The sequence below is a fragment of the Corvus kubaryi genome, unplaced genomic scaffold, assembly GCF_017639235.1.
Source record: "Corvus kubaryi isolate FWS band 111438036 unplaced genomic scaffold, C.kubaryi_AGA036_p1.0 split3-37304, whole genome shotgun sequence".
NCBI lineage: Eukaryota > Metazoa > Chordata > Aves > Passeriformes > Corvidae > Corvus > Corvus kubaryi.
Window position 1 is genome coordinate 1,910,661 of NW_024582087.1, and position 16,738 is coordinate 1,927,398.

Here is a 16,738-nt window from a genome sequence, read left to right on the forward strand (position 1 = left end):
TCTATCTGAGTTTACAGAATGTGTTCTGGAGAGGACCTTGGGCTCTGGGGCACACTGATCCCCGGCTACGAAGCTTCTAAAACGTTGAGTCTCTCAGCTTGACAAACAAGTCCAAGAATGGAGGCAAAAAACACTAGGAATACAGAAGTTGTAAAAAGGTACAACAGGGGTATAAAAGAAAAGGCAAACAATCTTCACTGCATCACTCTCAGTCCCGGAATGCCGTGCTCCAGCCGGGAGCGGGGAAGGGAACACCAGGCCGGGCCGGGGACAGCTCCTTCATTAACTGCCGTTCCACCGTGTGCTGGCGCTCCCGAGGGACACGGGGCTTCCAGAGGGGGCCAGGGCGGGACGCACCAGTGTTTCCCACTGTGTTCTTCACCCAGGTCCCGCTCCCCAAATCCCGATCCCGGTCCCGCCGCGGGCTCAGGGAAGCGGAACCCGTGGGAACCCCCCGGAGGACCGAACCACTGGCCGCTGGGGTGGGGGGGAAGGGGGGGAGCGGGCTGTACCACTGCGCTGGCAGGGTGGGATGCTGGCGTGGAAGGCTCCGCATGCACGTGCGGCCTGAGGGCCGGTCCAAGTGCCCCGGGGGGGGCCGGGGCGCACCAAAGGTGACTGCGGACGGTCGGTGCCCGCTCAGGGCGAGCCGCCCTCGGGCCGTACCAATGCCCAAGGGGGGTAGAAAGAGGGCTGTACCATAGGGTATGGGGGGGGGTTGTTATAAAAGCAGCGGGATGGAAGGAGCCGTTCTCCGCTGCATGGAGAAGGGGCACCTCCCACTAGAGCAGGTTGCTCAAGGTATTATCTAACCTGGCTTTGAACAATTCCAGGGTCGAGGCATTCCACAACCTGCGCCAGTGCCTCGCCACGCTCACAGGGAGGCATTTCCTCCTAATACCCAACCTACATTGCTCCTTGTGCTACCACTACAGTTCCTGACGAAGGATCCCTCCCCGGCTTCCCTAGAGGCCCCTCCAGACACTGGAAGCTGCTGCGACACCCTCACGCAGCCCTCCTTTCCCCAGCCATGCTCCCCACCCCCCCCTCCCCGCGGCGCCTCGAATGGACGCGCCCACCGCGCTGCCCCGGGGCGGGGGCGCGTGTGGGCGGACCGTACCACTCTGCCGGCCGTGGGTGTGAGGGGCGGGCCGTACCACGGGGCCGCGGGCGGGAGGGGGGGGCGCGGCCTGTGCGCGAGGAGCCGTGTGGCGGCGCGCGGGCTCTCGGTGTCTCCGGCCGGACCGGGCCCAGCGCAGCCCCAGCCCCGTCACGGGCCCCGCCGCCCGCCCGCGACCCCGCCCGACCCCGCCCGGCCCCCGGCCCGCTCAATGCCCAGGGTGAGGGGGCAACCGGGGGGCTTCGGGGGAACGGAGGGGACGTGCGGAGGCTGGAGCCGCCGCCCCGGGAGCCGGGGAAGGGGGGGAATCCCGGGTGTTGCTTGGCGTGTTTGGAGGGGATTCCCTGCTCTGGGGGGGGGGGGGGCTCTCTGATCTGGGGAGTCTCCTTAGGCCCTTGTGGGTGGTTTGGAGGGGCTTTTGTGCTCTGAGGGGCTGTTTTGGAGGGTCTCGGGGTTGTAGAAGGCTGAGGCGTTGATTTGGGGTGGGCTTGGCGGTCCAGGAGGCTCCCTCTGGGCTGAAGGGCTGGGTTTTGGGGGGGAGTTTGGGGGTCTACGAGGCTCTGTCTGGGCTGAGGGGCTGGTTCGTGGAGTCCTTCCTGTTCTGGAGGAAATTCCCGGCCTGTGGGGTTTGTTTGGGGGATCCTTTGGGGCTTTGAGAGCTCCCTGCGTGCGAGGAGGAGGTTTGGGGGTCGCTGCTCACCTTTGGGGTCCCTCCTCTGCTTGGGGGGGGGCTGCACTGAGGGTCCCCCTGGGGCTGGTTGGGGACAGTGGCCCTGACCTGCAGCATTGGGGGGGTCCCTTCTACCTGCAGGGCTGGTTTGGGGGGTCCTCCCTCACCTGGGGGAGGGGCTGCGAGGAGTGAACCCCAAGGGAGGGAGTCCAAGCCCCCCCTTGCAGCCGGTTTTGGGGGGATGTTGAGGAAGGGAGGGCGTTTCCTGTAGGATTGAAACAGTGGGAGGACAAGGAGGCTGCAGGAGGGGTTGTACCTGGTTTTTTGGGGAGGGGTTCTACCTGGTTTGGGGGGCGTTTGGAGCGGGGTGTTTGAGGGGAGGGGTGTTACTTATTCCTGTGTGGATGGGGGACAAGTTTGAGAAAAGCTGAGGATTTTTTTGGAGGGGAAAGGGAAGCTTCGAGGCGGTCTGTAAAGAGTGAAGGGTTTTTTCTGTGTTTAGGGCTGGAAAATAGAGGGGGAAAGGCTGGGGAGGGTGACATTTCTCAGGCTGGAGGGGGGCAGATGGAGCAGGAAAGGAAGGGTGTCCAGGATGTGGTGGTTTTCCTGGGGTTGGAGTGGGGGCAGGGCTGCGAACGCCGGGGCCGGTTTGTCTGGATAAAGGGCTGCCCTGTGGGATTTGGGGCTGGAAGAGGGGGGAGCCGATGAATTCTAGGACAAGCAATGCCTCAGGAAAGCCCTGGCGTGGCCCAGGGTGCTGCGAGTGACCTGCGGGAAGGTCTGAGTCAGGGAGGGACGGATTAATTGGGAATGTCAGCTCGGGGCGTGCTGTGGGTGAGAAGGAGCTGAGCTTTGGGATTTGGGGCTTTGGAGCACAGGTGAGGAAGTGCTGGAAGTGGCCTCCCCTCAGTCGCATGATGGTTCCTGGGTGTGATTAGTCACGATCTGCATTTTCTCCCGGGGCAGTCTGTGCTCGTTGGTTTCGGGGCGAGGAGGAGGAGGAAGGCAGAAATTTGGCTTTGAAAGACTCCTGTATAAATGGAAACTCGCCTCAAAACTCCCCTAACGAACCAGGCAGGGTCTGACTCAGAACTGCAGTTAGGATTTAAAGGAGAGGGAAAAAAAAAATTAAAAAAAAAAAAAGAGAAACCCACCAGTAGCAGCAGCCAGAAAACTCTGTCTCCTTATGACTCAACATGTAGAAATACTTGGATTTAATCAGCTCAAACTCAGCTGGAGTTAAGGTAGGAGTGTGGATGCACAGCCAGAAATGTGGATCTTACTCAGGGTCTAGTTGTGATTTTTTTTTTTTTTCTTTAGCTACACCTCATAAACTTCAGTGAATGATTCCAGGCTGAATTCCCTGCAGAGATCCGTCCTTCTCTTGCACCCTGCGGTGCTCCAAGCTTTCTGTGCGTCAGGGCAGAGCTGAGGGTGCTTCCCTGACTCCTGCCTGGACTTTGACCCGCTCTGGAATTCCGGGTCTGTTACCTGTGGAGCGGTCTGGGAGGGAGAGCCAGGTGATTCATGGAAAAGCACGCTCCAGGAGAGTGATCCACAGCTGGAAAAGGTGTAGGGCAAGCAGGGAACTTCCTACAAGAGCATGGAGTGCCAGGACAAGGGGGAACGGCTTCACACTGACACAGAGTGGCTTTAGAGATGAGGGAAAGAATTCTTCCCTGTGAGGGTGGGGAGGGACTGGGGTGGAATTCCCAGAGAAGCTGTGGCTGTCCCATCCCTGGAAGTGTCCAAGGTTGGGTTGGAACAACCTGGGATGGTGGAAGGTGTCCCTGCCCACCTGAACCATCCTGGGATTTGTGTTTTGGTGTTGTGTATTTTGGCCGTGTTTTGGGAGGGCAACTCGTGTTGTCAGGGATGTTCCTGCGCTGGCAGAGAGCAGCTCGGTGCTGTCGGTGCCTCTGGATCAGTTTGACAGCTGGAGATTTGGAGCAGCTCAGTGTAAACATTGGAAATCAGCCCTGCTGGCTTGGAGGTTGCTCTTTTTGAGGCAGGTGAGCTGAAGCTGGATCAGCCTGGCAGCTCTTCAGGCTCTTATACAAGAGTATAAAACCCCTTTAGAGAGGCTTTGCTATCATCCCCTGGCTCGTTTTGCTGATTGTGAAGGGCTAAATGAGTCTGAAATCTCCTTTCCCAGCTCTAAGACCTCTCCAGGTTGGCTCCATTCGGGTCACTGTTACTTGTAGCTTTTTGTTGCCCCTTGTTTCTCTCTGTGCTGTGCTAAAAAGTTCAGTTCTTTGCTCTCTGCACTGAAAACCGAGCTGTGCCCCGGAGAATGGGCTGTGGCTGGGAACAATCGGGACTTTGTGGCGGGCCAGTGACATTTATCAGTCAGCCCCAGGCTCAGTTGTCAGCCTGGCTTTAACTCCTCAGAGGAGCCAGCTCCACTTTCCCAGCAGAGGTGGATGGCAAACTCAAATTAGCGAGATGAGCGAGGTGCAAGTGACTCAACTCTGCAGCTTCTGTGTTTTCTGTGTGATTTTTGAAGTTGCTTTTAAGTCTTGCTTGACTTGTTAATGGGGTTTTGGTGTTGGGTTTGATATTTCAGCTGGAAGTGTGAGAATATTTAGTCTGAGTTGTTTGGGGGGAGCTGCTGATCAGGCAGGGCCTTGTTATCAAAGCCCAGCTTAGACAACTCAGCATTCTGATTTTTAACAAGGAGTTATTGATGTCGCAAACAAATTTCTGAAAGTAATTTTTGATTTTACTTGAATATAATTCTGTGGCTTAAACAAGATTGTAGCTTCATTTTTTTTTTTTTTTTTTTTTTCTCAGCAGGGCCTTTTTGCTTTTGACTTCAAACACTTTTATAGCAACTTCGACTTCAAACACTTTCAGCAACTTTCAACTTTTTGGGCATGGAATGCAAATAACATTCAAATATATCCTCTAAAAGCTTAAGCGATGGGTGGGGAAGGTGTTTTTTAAAAAAAAACCCAGTGTCAGAACAGCACTTTAAGAGAGGGAAGAGCATAAAGCACCTTCCTGGAAGAATTATGGCAGTGTCCAGTTGCTTCCCAGTGCTTCCAGGGTGATTTCTGCATCCATTCCTGTTTAGGGATGGCAGCTCAACTTCCTGAGCTTTGCCGCAGGCCTGTCCTCCCCCTGAGCAGGTGACAATTGTCACCATTTCCTGACGGGTCACTTTCGAGCCGAGGAGGCTTCTTTCATCCATCCGGAGGTTTTTGTGTTCCTGCTCGGGCAGATCCATATCTGCTGCGGCTTTTACACAGCTTTGGTGCGAAAGGAAACGAGTGAGTCACTCCCAGAGCTTGTCAGCGAACTGGGAGGGACTGGGAGGGAGCTGGGAAGGAGCTCCAGCCGCCCGCGGGGGTGGACAGGGTGGAACAGTGAAATTTTTTTGACCTCACCCCTCTCCGGGCACGTGTCAGTCTGAGCAGGCTTCCTTCAGAGAGGGTTTCCAAGGAGTTCATCCAAAACCATTTCGTTCCAGGGTTTTCCTCCATGTGCTGGGAGAGATTATTTTAGAAAAGATCTTTTTTAGGTTCTTGCTGATTTGTGTTGTAACTTTTAAGGCTTGTTTTGGAGGTCTCTGACTTCTTTCACTTGGGAAATGCTCCAGATGAAAGATTTTGGCAGTGGAGGGATCCAATGGGGGTCACTCAGTGGGGAATTTTCAGGAAGGGGAAGTGAAACCTGGCGTGGGCAGAGTGACAGAAAAAAGCCTGGCCTGATGGCAGGATGGCAAATTTGATGGGATCCACTGGTGGTGCTGATTTCACGTGTGGAAATGCCAGAGATGTTATGGAAGAGAAAAATCCAGCAGCTCATGAATTTAACGCTGAACGTGGATCCTCCCTTAGAGGAACAAAATGATTTGGGATGGCTCGAGGCCTTCCAAACACCCAAGTATCCTTTTTATTCCGAGTAACAAATTAGCAGGGAGTGCTGTGCATCCTGTGCCCTGGGGCATTTGGAAAGGGGATCCCAGTGACCTTTCCAGGGGGATCCGTGTTTTGCAATCCCTGGAAGCTGCAGCTGTTCCGAGCTGTTTCTCTCTCTCTCTCTCTCTGTCTCTGGGCAGCTCAGTTTTGGAGGAGCCGGTGGAACTGGGAATTCCTCACGGTGTCATTCCTTGTTTTTCATTTACCCTGGACTGGTGTTGGCTCAATCGAGGGCCACTGGCTCTGCTGGAATCTCTAATTTAGGAATCAATGCCACAGCAGCCCCTGGAGATGGAGGTCGTGGGTGTGTTGGCTTTTCACTTCCAGCCATCTCCAGAGTGCCTCCTGTCGAGCCAGGAATTCATTTCCCTGATCTCTCCTGATCAGTTGTGACCTTGGTTGATTTATGCTGCTTAATGACTGCCCTTCCCATAGGTTTTCAGCTTATTTTTACCCATTCATGGGATTTTAAAGGAAATTCCTCTCAAATTTGCCTTGGATCAGGCTCTCCCTGGCCGTGGGTGAGGGGAGCCCAATCCTGGTGGCATCTCTGTGTGTGTTCAGCTACAGCTTCCCTAAATCCCTCCCACCTGCACAGATCGATAACCTCTCCATGCTGATTGATAACCATTCCCTGATAACACCACCAGGAGCTGCCTCCCAGGCACATCCTTTCAGCCCCAGGAGTGTTTATTCCCGGCTGTTTGTCCTGCTGGGTCTCTGCTTTTCCTCCTCCTCTTCCTCCTCTGCTTCCTCCTCGGATGTTCTGCTCCCTTTTCCAGGCCAGCCACGTCAAACATGCTGTCATTTTTTGGTTGCTCTCCATGTCCTAGCTCACTTTCTGCCTATAAAATCGGAAGGTTAATTGGCTGAAAAACGATTCCTTGTTTGCTGCTGTCCACAGACCTGGTTACAATTTATTGCCATCAGTTCTCTCGGGGTTTTGAAGTGTGAATTGATTTGGTAACACGGGGAGGGAGATTTTTAAAAAAGTATTTACTTGGGGAAATTGGAAGTTGTAGACAATAAGTTTTCATTTTCTTAATTAGAAGCCTGATTTTTCTTTTTAAACTTGGTATTTGTCAGTAACCCAAACTTTTAAAATTCGACTTGTGTGCTACATCAACTCCTTATCCTGCTGGGAATAACTTTTTCAGGCTTAAATACAGTGCTTTACATTTTTAATCACTCCTGAGCTAGGAGCTAATTAAATGCTTCAGGAATATCCCTTTGGGAAGGGGAGCCGGTGTCATTCCCGTTTTTCAGAGGAGCTGAGCCACTCCAAAAGACTTGGCCAAGGTCACCAAGGAGTTGGTGACTCCTTGCCATGCTTAGGACACGTGGAAATGAGATATTCCACTTCTTCATGACCTGGTAAATTGTTTGTACAACCACCTTTTAAAATAATTGGGGTGAAATTCCCTCTTTGAAGTGTATCCAAAATGACCCTGATTTGATACCACTTCCAGGGCAAAAATAGCTCTGGATGAGGCTCTTCCAACCCAAATCTTGGAAAAGGAAATCTAGGAATGGAGTTTCTCCTTTCTCCTCATTTTGCCATTAAATTATTTATAAAAACCATTTTTATTCTCCTTAATTAAGTTCTAATTGGGCTTTCACCTCTAAGTTTTCTATGATCTATGAGAGAGCGAATTGATAAATGTAAGGACTTGAGTCTGATGTGTTTAGAGGGCACTCTCCCATCTGGGCTGAGGTTCCATCCTGTGGATAAAACATCCCAGGATTCATGGAGGAAATTTGTATTTCAGTCACTCAGAGCAGGAGCTGCGTTAAGGTCGGGGGAGGTGATTGAGCACAGCTTTTCTCTTGCCTCTGGCAAGCTAATTAATACCATTTTTGGCACTGAAAGCTGTACTTTAAGGGAATAATTGCTGTTCTTTGGGTGATTTTTGACTTGATGGCAGTGGAAAAGGTAATTTCGTAGCGCTTAATTTGCCTGTTTGAAAGTGAGGATCTCATTAAACACTGAGCACTGCACAAGTTTGGGATGGGAACTCCGTGGGGGTGTGTTTTTCCCTAATTATCCTCACTCCACTGTGCCACGGTGACCTTTCCACTCCAGTTGCAGAAGTCTGTGACTTCTGCCTGCGGGGTGGGATTTGATCCATCTGATTTCGACCTTTTTTCCCCTCAAAAAAGGAAGTGTCAGCAGCGACTCCTTGGCTTCATTATTTTTGAAAGCACTGAAGAGCCACGTTGATAATTTAATATTTCGCTCCTGATTCGAGGTAGTTGGGGATAAGTCCATTTTCATCTCCCTAAATTTCATGGTTTGTTCCATCCTTCACTGCTGAAACATTTGTATTTTGAATTTTGGGTCTTCAAACTGGCTGCCTTTAAAGCCCAGGTCTGTAAATAGAGATAAGGCTGAGAATAACCAAAAGTTATTACGGTTATAACTGAAATAATTGAGAATAACTAAAAGTTATTGCAGCTAAATGACCATTTGGCCATCACTTTGATAGATTTCTGGGGGATACTTCAAGTTGGGTGAAATTTATCTGCTAGCAAGAGCTCAAAGACATGAAAAATTGATTATACTCTTATTATGTTTTTTTTATTCTGCTCTTACTTCTGCTCCTGCTGCTGGTTTTGTTCAGAAAATAGAGCCACAGCAGTGCTATTTTTTATATATTTGGGCTCCAGCCAAGCAGGTGGGGCTGTGCCCATGACATTTCCAAGTGTGTGCTTGGCTTTATGCTGTTCTCTGTTATTCCAGGACACTTGGTTGGGGGCACAGCGAGAATTCCATGTTCTTGGTGGCTCCAGGAGCAGGAATTACAACAAATCCCGAGAGAATATTCACAATATTTGGGATTAGGGCTCTCAGAACTTCTATTTATTTGGGTTTTTTTTCCAGTGTTGGCCTTAATTTTGAGTTTCTCTGGGCGGGTCAATGATGGAAACAGAAACCACCAACGCTTTTCCCGCTGTTTTTCCCTGATTCCAGGTGTTCTGTTGGAGGATACTTGGCACATTTATGGCGATTCTGAGCATCAGGGCAGACTTCTGCCAGGCCCAGCACAGCACCCTGGCTGCCAAGTGAGCTGAGGGGGCTCCCCACGTGTGTGCCAGAATTCCCTTTGCCTTGAAGACTCCGGGAACACAGCGGGACGCGCTCAAATTTATGGGATATCTCCTGCCCATTGGAAGCAGATTCCTGTCACTGACTCTGGCAGAACTCAGCGCCAGGAAAACGAAGTGGAGACAAAACCTGCCCTTACTTCCTTCGCCTCACCAGTGCCTAAATGTAGAACAGGCTGCCTAGTCTTGCATGTAGTCGGAATTTCGGGAGTCTGAAGGATACCACCCGCCAGGAATTGAGGATTCTGAAGCAAACCTGCTTTTCTAGGAGCAAAATCCCTGAGGAACAAACCCGTCAAAGCAAGCTCTGATCAATCCCAAGCATATTAGTGGTCTTTTTGATGTTTTCTGCTGTGAAACGTTTCCGAGGTCATTGATTTTTTTTTTCCCCTCCCCTTTTATTTTTCTTTTTTTTTTCTTTTCTTTTCTTTTTTTTTTTTTTTTTGGCCCCTCACACATTTTCTTTGCCATTATGAACCGTCCAGCCCCCGTGGAAATTACATACGAGAATCTGCGTTTCCTGATCACTCACAACCCAACCAATGCAACCCTCAGCAAGTTCATCGAGGTAAGGAGGCCAAAAAACAATTCCCAAATTCCTCAGAATTCCTGCTCAGGTGCTGACCAGTCCTTCCTCACCTCTGCTGCTCAGTGCTTTGCCTGTTACCTGAAATTAAAGGGTAAAATTTAAGGGGTTTTTGTATTCATTATTCACATTCTCCTCACAGTACGAGGAGAGAAGCCACTGATGATTTTTTTCTAAGCCACTGATGATTTTTTTCTGAATTCTTGCATTTCTTGGCTTGAAAGAGCTTCAGTTTTGGGATACAAACACACCCCCCTTACCATCAAGGATTTACTCCTTGGACAAGAGTAATGGGTTCAAACTGGAAAAGGGAAAATTTAGGTTAAATATACAGGAAATTCCTCCCTGTGAGGGTGGTGAGGGGTTGGGATGGAATTCCCAGAGAAGCTGTGGCTGCCCCATCCTTGGAAGTGTCCAAGGCCAGGCTGGATGGGGCTTGGAGCAATCTGGGATAAGGGAAGGTGTCCCTGTCCCCTGGAACTGGATGGGCTTTAAGTTCCCTTCCCACCCAAACCATTCCATGATTCTGCTGTTCTTGTCCTGGTTTTTGAATGTTCTGCGGCTCCAGATGTTCTTTTTCATTGAACAATGCACTGTTTTTAATAAACCAACCCCTTGCTCAGCTGCTGCTTTTCGAGAAGCAGGTAGGAGTTGGAACTGAGCTTTCTCTTCCCTCAGAGGATTAAATGCAAGACTCAAACAGAAGTTTAAATTTACAGGATGAGTTATCCAGCTCCTCTGTCCATCCCAGAACTGTCAGGGATTTCAGGTGCCAGAGCTGATCCATGAAAAGTGGCCTCTGCTGGGTCACCCTGCCAGAGGAGCCAAGTGCTGTGGGTCACGCTGTGACTGACACAGTGACATCTTAAATACAGCAAAATGCAATTTTCTGTGCGAGTGGCAGATGGGCTCAGCAGAGGAGCAGCAGCACAGTGGATTTCACATCTCTGTGCCCTTCTGGCTTCTCTCAAGAGGGCTTTTATCTGCTGTGTGCAGGTTTTTGTCATTCCAGAGGGATCCTGTCATCTCCAGCTGCTGCCTGAGTGTCCCTTCACGTGGGTCTGCTCAGATATCACTGCTCCATTTCCCTCACAGCCACGTTTTGTTTTTATTTCACCCCCGTTATTGAGAATTTTCTTCCCTTTTCAGGAGTCTCTCTCCAGTAGATACTCCTGTTAATTGTGAGGTGCAATAAGGATTCAGCTCAGACACCAGAGGAAATTCCTGCTTGCTTTATGAACCTTCAGAGTGAACTGGAGCAGCTTTTGTTTGATCCTCTGATTCTTTATCTGGCACCGAGTGCTACTTATAGTGCATTACCAGGAAGCTGGACTATGGTGGGGTGTGTGTTCTGTTCCTCCCTGCCTCCAAATGTCAACACTGGCTGAAGCAAACAGTCCCAGGCTTCTATTTAAAGAGGAGGAGAAGAAGCTGCTTGGAGGATTTAAGCAGCTATTTTAACTTTGCTTTTAAAATTGTAATTTTTTTTCCCCTCAGAGATGTTTCTCTTTTGTCCTCTCCCTTGTAACTCGTCCTCACAAACTTTATCCCTTGCTCCTTCCTTGGGCAGTCGCCTCGGTGCCCTGAAACTGTGGAAAATGTTGAGGTTTATAGCTGGTAAAATGAGATTTATCATTCATCAGTGCTCACATGTTTTCCTTTCCCTTCAAGGAGCTGAAGAAGTACGGGGTGACAACCTTGGTGCGAGTTTGTGATGCCACTTATGATCAAGCTCCAATCGAGAAAGAAGGAATCCAAGTTCTAGTGAGTTGCCTTTAAAACTGGCTAAAAATGTGAATTTTCATGTCTAGAACTTGTGGGAATCTCTTCATGCTTTGGGCAAGAGCTTTGGGCTGCTCCAGCTTGGCCAAAAGGAAAGTAAAGTAGCACCAGGTAAAGGTGGCTTTGGGAAACTCACTGGACCTTTGTGTATTTTTGGATTTGTTGAGATATTTTCTTTGCTTTTTTAGTGATTATTTTGGTAAAATCTGGTGTTCCAGATTGTGGTTGAAGCCTGGTTCGGTCCTTGTCTGTGGCCACGGCATTTTTTGGCTTTGCTGTTGGTTTTCTCAGGATGTGGATAAAATTCCCGTTCCCTGCTCTTACAGAAAGCTCCACTTTTGAGCCTGTAGGTGACACATTAATACAGATTTCTGTGGAATGGCTGCAGCAGGAGAGAGTCATGGAATCCTGGAATGTTTTGGGTCTGAAGGGATCTTAAAGCTCATCCATGCCACGGGCAGGGACACCTCCCACTATCCCAGATTGCTCCAACCCAACCTTGGACACTTCCAGGGATGGAGCAGCCACAGCTTCTCTGGGAATTCCATCCCAACCCGTCCCCACCTTCCCAGGGAAGAATTCCTTCCCAAAATCCCATCAAACCCTGTCCTCCTGACCTCTGACTGGCACTTCCCAGTTCAGCAGGTGGAATTCCTTCCCTGCTTAATCACAGCTGCCATTGTGCAATGGTGTCTGACTGTTCCAGGGGAGGTTTTTTTAAGAGGTGTGTGCTCACCCCGAGCTTGCAGGCAGTGTTTTTCCAGGCAATACTTGGGAATTATTAGAGTGTGCCTGATATAATCAGTTTATTTTGCTTCAGTGAGTAACACTCGGGTGTTGTGAGGGCAGAAATTGCGCCTCAACCTTCCTGCGGCTCTCCATTGCCTCTTGCTTTCCGTGGCTCAGCCGGAGGAAAACTCCTGCAGTTTTCCATGAGGAGAAAAAAAATTGTATCCTGGCATATCAGTGAAAACTCCAGGTCAGTCAGGTTTCTTGGCTTCCAGCCCTGCAATGCTTTTATTCCAGTTCCAGGCAGCCACGTGGGCTTCAGTGTTGTTGGAAAAGTCGCTCCTTGCAGGGCTGCCCTCTGGAATTGCGTTTTTCCTCCTTCCAGAGCTGTCTGGGACTTGGACACGGAGGTGTTTTTGGACACACTGCTGTGAAACCTCTCCCTGGGACACTCCTCAGGCTGCCAGAGGTTGGAAGGATTAAATTGTGCTGCAGAATCCCTCTGAGCCCTAAGTTAAGCTGGGGCTTGGGAGAGAATTCCTGTGCCAGAGGGGAGATTCTTCCTGAGCTGGCATGGAATTCCCACCTTTTCCAGGCTGTGGGGCAGCTGCAGGAGCTGGGCAGTGCTCTGGAGCCTGTGTTTCTAAAATAATTCAAGGTTTTGGTTCTCAGGAAGCTTTCAAACCTCAATTTTGAACCGAAAGCTGCTCTTTGAGGAAGCTTTGCTAAAAAAACTGGAAATGGGGTTTCCTGCAGCTCTGCCCTGCTGTGGAGCCTCTCACTTTGAGCAGAATCTCCTGTCTGAAGACATTTCCCTCAGCCTAAAAAGCCTCAGCACACTGCTCCAGGAGGGAGATCAATCCAGCTACTCTTCCCCATGAATTCCTGCTTTTTTTTTTTCCCAGGCAGAGCCCTGTCACTGCTCAGAAATGGGATCGAGTTACCCCCGGCTGAGAAAACACCTTGCTATTTAAAGCTAATATTTGCCTGTAAAAAAGAACATTAAAGATTAAAACCGCAGCCTGGGGGTGATCAGTGCCTCTTTTAGCACCATTTAATGGTTTTTTTTTTACCCTGCTGAGGTCAAAAACTCAGTGAAACCCCCGAAAATGAGAGTGTTTTGGCTAAGCTGGGAGTTGGATCACGGGTAGAACGTGGCGGCTCCGGAGCTTTTTTCCAGATGGCAGAGTGAGAAAGTAGGGAATGAGCTGTTCCCTGGGTGCAGCAGGAATACTATTGCCTGCACGTGTTTGTCAGCAGGGCTGGGATCCAGGAGCTGGGCATGGATTTAGTTCCTGTGGGCTGGGTTCGTGTGGCAAGGCTCAGAACACAAATGGGACCGTCAGGAAAACCGGGAGGGATTTTTATTCCTGGGAGGATTTTTTTGGCAACCAGAGGGGTTGTGGTGGCTTTGTTCATCTTCAGGATCGAAGGGATATTTCCTTGTCCTCCTTCTTTCACTCCTTGATTTATTGGATCGGATTTTCTTGACCCTCTGTGCCCCCCAAGAGCTTTCACCAGGATGCCACAGGCAGGTGGAAGTGCCCTGTTGGAGGTGGGAATTCTTTGCCATGCGATTCCAGGCTGGAAGTGGAAGCTGTGGGCTCATCCTGCACAGATTCAGGCCAGCTCTGGGAGCTCCTAATTCCAGTGTTTTTAAAGAAAAGGTTCTTTGTCACCTCAAAGTTCTGTCGCTTCTTCACCACCTGGAGCTGTTGGGCTGTTCCAGAAAAAGGGAAAAGAGGATAAATCCCTTTCCTTTCCTGCCTCTCCCCCCTTCCCACTGCTGCAGGGGGAGCTGTGTTTTCCCTTTGTGCAATCCTGGTTATTAATCACTGTTTTCATTGTGCAGCTCAGAAATGGCTTTTCTGTCCTGTCCAGCAGGAATCCAGGGGTGGCAGAACTCGGAATAAGGAAAAAATTCCTGCAAAACTCTGCTGCAATTCCTTCCCTGGTGCCAGAATTATTCTTGTTCCTCATTCTGGGCTGTGTTTTAGCAGCTCTGGGATGCTCTGGGATCAGCTGGGGTTGACTCAGGCCAGCCCAGGAGTTGTGTGGATATGAAGGAAAAGATTTAATTTAATTTATACACAGAAATCCCGTTTCAAAAGCAGCATCCTGCAGTCTGTACCTCTCTTCCTGGGACAGGGGGTGCCACAGCCCTAAAATAATCCAGGCAGCACTGTGGGGTTGAGTGGAAAATCCCATAAAAGCCTTTTATTAGAAAGAACAAGTTTTACTTGCTGATCTTATTCCTGTGGCCTTTTACTTTGCTGTGTTGTCCCAGATATTTTTAATTTTCCAAGTACTTTAACAAAGGAGTTCTCTGCACTCTTCAGGCTTGGAGAATTCATCCCATATAAAGTTATTTCAGTATTTTGGGGGGTTTTGTAGCTCTCAGACTCATTCCCACTTTGCAGCACATTGCTGAGCTGTTGTTTGTTCTTCAGGAAGTGTTGAAGTGCATCTCAGAATGAAAACTCCGGTGGTTTTCGGGTTTCAGAGAATATTATTAAATCAGAACCTGTTCTTAAAGTGCTCCAGGAAAGGGTTGTTTGTGCCTGATGAGGGGAGAGGGCTCCTTTCAAAGCAATTTCCTTCCATTTCCAGAGCTTGTGGAATAGTCCAGGAGTTTTTGTGGTAAAATACATCACAATCATCTAAAGAAAAGTGCTAAATAACTACAAAATACTGGGTTTTTTCCCCCCTTTACATCCTTTCTCCAGCACTCCCCACATCCAAGAGGATTATAAACTGTGGGATGTTGTGCTTGGGCCTGCAAGGAAAGATGTGGAGCACAAATTCCAGGAGAGTTGTGTGTCCTCAGGAAAATGGGAAGCTGCTTCCATGGCATTTTTGATTGTTGATATTAAATGTGGCCTGGATTTACTGCTGGCTGCAAAAATGTGGCTTTTAGCCATTATTTAAACATCTTTCTGCTTGTGAATGTGGGGGTTTTTTTTTCAAATTAAAACCATCCAGGTGATTGGTAACTCCCTGATTCCCAGCAGCTGGAGGAGCTGCTCCATTGGAACTGGGAATTTTTAGGAACAGCTTCTCCTCCACAGAGCCTGAAGCACAAATAGGATTTCAGAAGGAACTCTGCAGAGTTCTCCTCTCTCCCGTGTTTATTTGAAAACACCTATTGATTTTCACATCTTTTTTAATAAAATGGGATTTCAAGGGCAGCTATTTTTTTCTAAAAAAATCCTTCATTGCAGAGGAGTTCGTGTGGGGTTTATTGCAGAGTGCAGTTAAATGGTTGTTAAACATTTAATGTTACATTATAATATCGACCTACAAACTCCTGTGCCACCAGAAAAACACCCCCAGAACTGTGTTTATTATGCTTTTTTTTTTTTTTTTCCCCCACTAAATCCAGGATTCTTCTCCCACTGCTGGAGGTTGTGGATTTCATGGAATTTTTTCCCCCCCCTCAGGATTGGCCGTTTGATGATGGAGCACCACCCCCAAGTCAGATCGTGGAGGACTGGCTGAACCTTTTGAAAACCAAATTTCGGGAGGAGCCTGGATGCTGTGTGGCTGTTCACTGTGTGGCAGGCTTGGGAAGGTCAGTGCTCTGCTCTCTTGGCTCTAAATGGGATTAAGATGTCATTTCTTTTGCAGCTAGGTGTTTAACAAACCCCAATTTCTCTGTTTTCTCCCAAATAATTTAAGCCAACAAGCTCAAATTTGTGTCATTAAAGCAGCAGGGACTTAGTGCAGCTTAAAAATACTCAGTGATCTCAGAACTCTGATCAAAAACCTTGGAGAGATGGGTCAGAACACTTCTGTCAATCATGAATTCAGTAATTTAAGAATATGATAAAATCATTAATTTAAAAGTGTTAGGAATTCATTAATTTAAAAGTATTTGTGCTAAAACAATAAACACTTCTGTGCTACTTCACATAAGTAGAATACATTTTTAATACGTTTTTGTTTTATTTCCTTCTCTTTTCCACTGATAAACTATCCTGTGGAAATTTAAAAAAAAAAGCCATTTAGGAGCACTAATTTAATTACTTTTCTTCCTCTCAAGTGGCTTCCCTTCAGTTTGGAGAAGTCAGCCTGCTGTTTCTTCCTCACCACTCCAGCTTTGAGGAAGAACCTTTCAAGATTAAAAAAAAAAATGCTGCAATTCCCAAATGGAATCCCTGGATGTTGTATTTATCCTGGGGGATAAACGGAATTGAAGTGTTGGTGCTGTTCCAGTGTGGCATTAATTAACATCTTGAAGGAGTGGAAAACAAAGATTAAAGAGTGGGGAGTGCATCAAGTTCTTAAATTCCCACCTCTGCAAGAGAAGAGAGGAGGAGATGAGGAGCCAGAGGGAGAAATGGCCAATATTTCATGGCACAGGAGCCATTAACATTTGTTTTCCCATTTGGGCTCTGGTTTTATCCAAGGAACATCTTCAGGACCTGGCCACATGTGGCTCGAGTGGTTTTTCCAGAGGTTTCTCCTCTCTTGTGTCACCTCCACACCTCAAATCCATCTGCTCCTTCCACAGGGCCCTTTCCCTGCTGCTCTCAGGCACAGGGAAAAGCAGGAGCTGCACAGAAATCCTGGGTTAATCCAGAAAATTGGTTGCCTGCAGTGGGGAACTGAGTTCAGGCCTAGAAAAGAGACAGCGATTTTATTTCGGTTTTATTTCGGTTTTATTTCGGTTTTATTTCGGTTTTATTTCGGTTTTATTTCGGTTTTATTTCGGTTTTATTTCGGTTTTATTTCGGTTTTATTTCGGTTTTATTTCGGTTTTATTTCGGTTTTATTTCGGTTTTATTTCGGTTTTATTTCGGTTTTATTTCGGTTTTATTTCG

The 16,738-nt window shown here is 48.5% G+C and overlaps 1 protein-coding gene across 1 annotated transcript in view; it reads left to right on the plus strand.

Annotated features, from left to right (window-relative positions):
• Positions 1–1,190: 1,190 nt before the first annotated feature.
• Positions 1,191–16,738, plus strand: part of PTP4A2 (protein tyrosine phosphatase 4A2) — a 20,572-nt gene continuing 5,024 nt past the window's right edge. The window contains exons 1-4 of the mRNA XM_042015609.1: positions 1,191–1,340; positions 8,685–9,386; positions 11,076–11,168; positions 15,356–15,486. Coding sequence (XP_041871543.1) covers positions 9,291–9,386; positions 11,076–11,168; positions 15,356–15,486 — 320 coding nt within the window. The 5' untranslated portion in view covers positions 1,191–1,340; positions 8,685–9,290. The remainder of the gene's footprint in view (positions 1,341–8,684; positions 9,387–11,075; positions 11,169–15,355; positions 15,487–16,738) is intronic.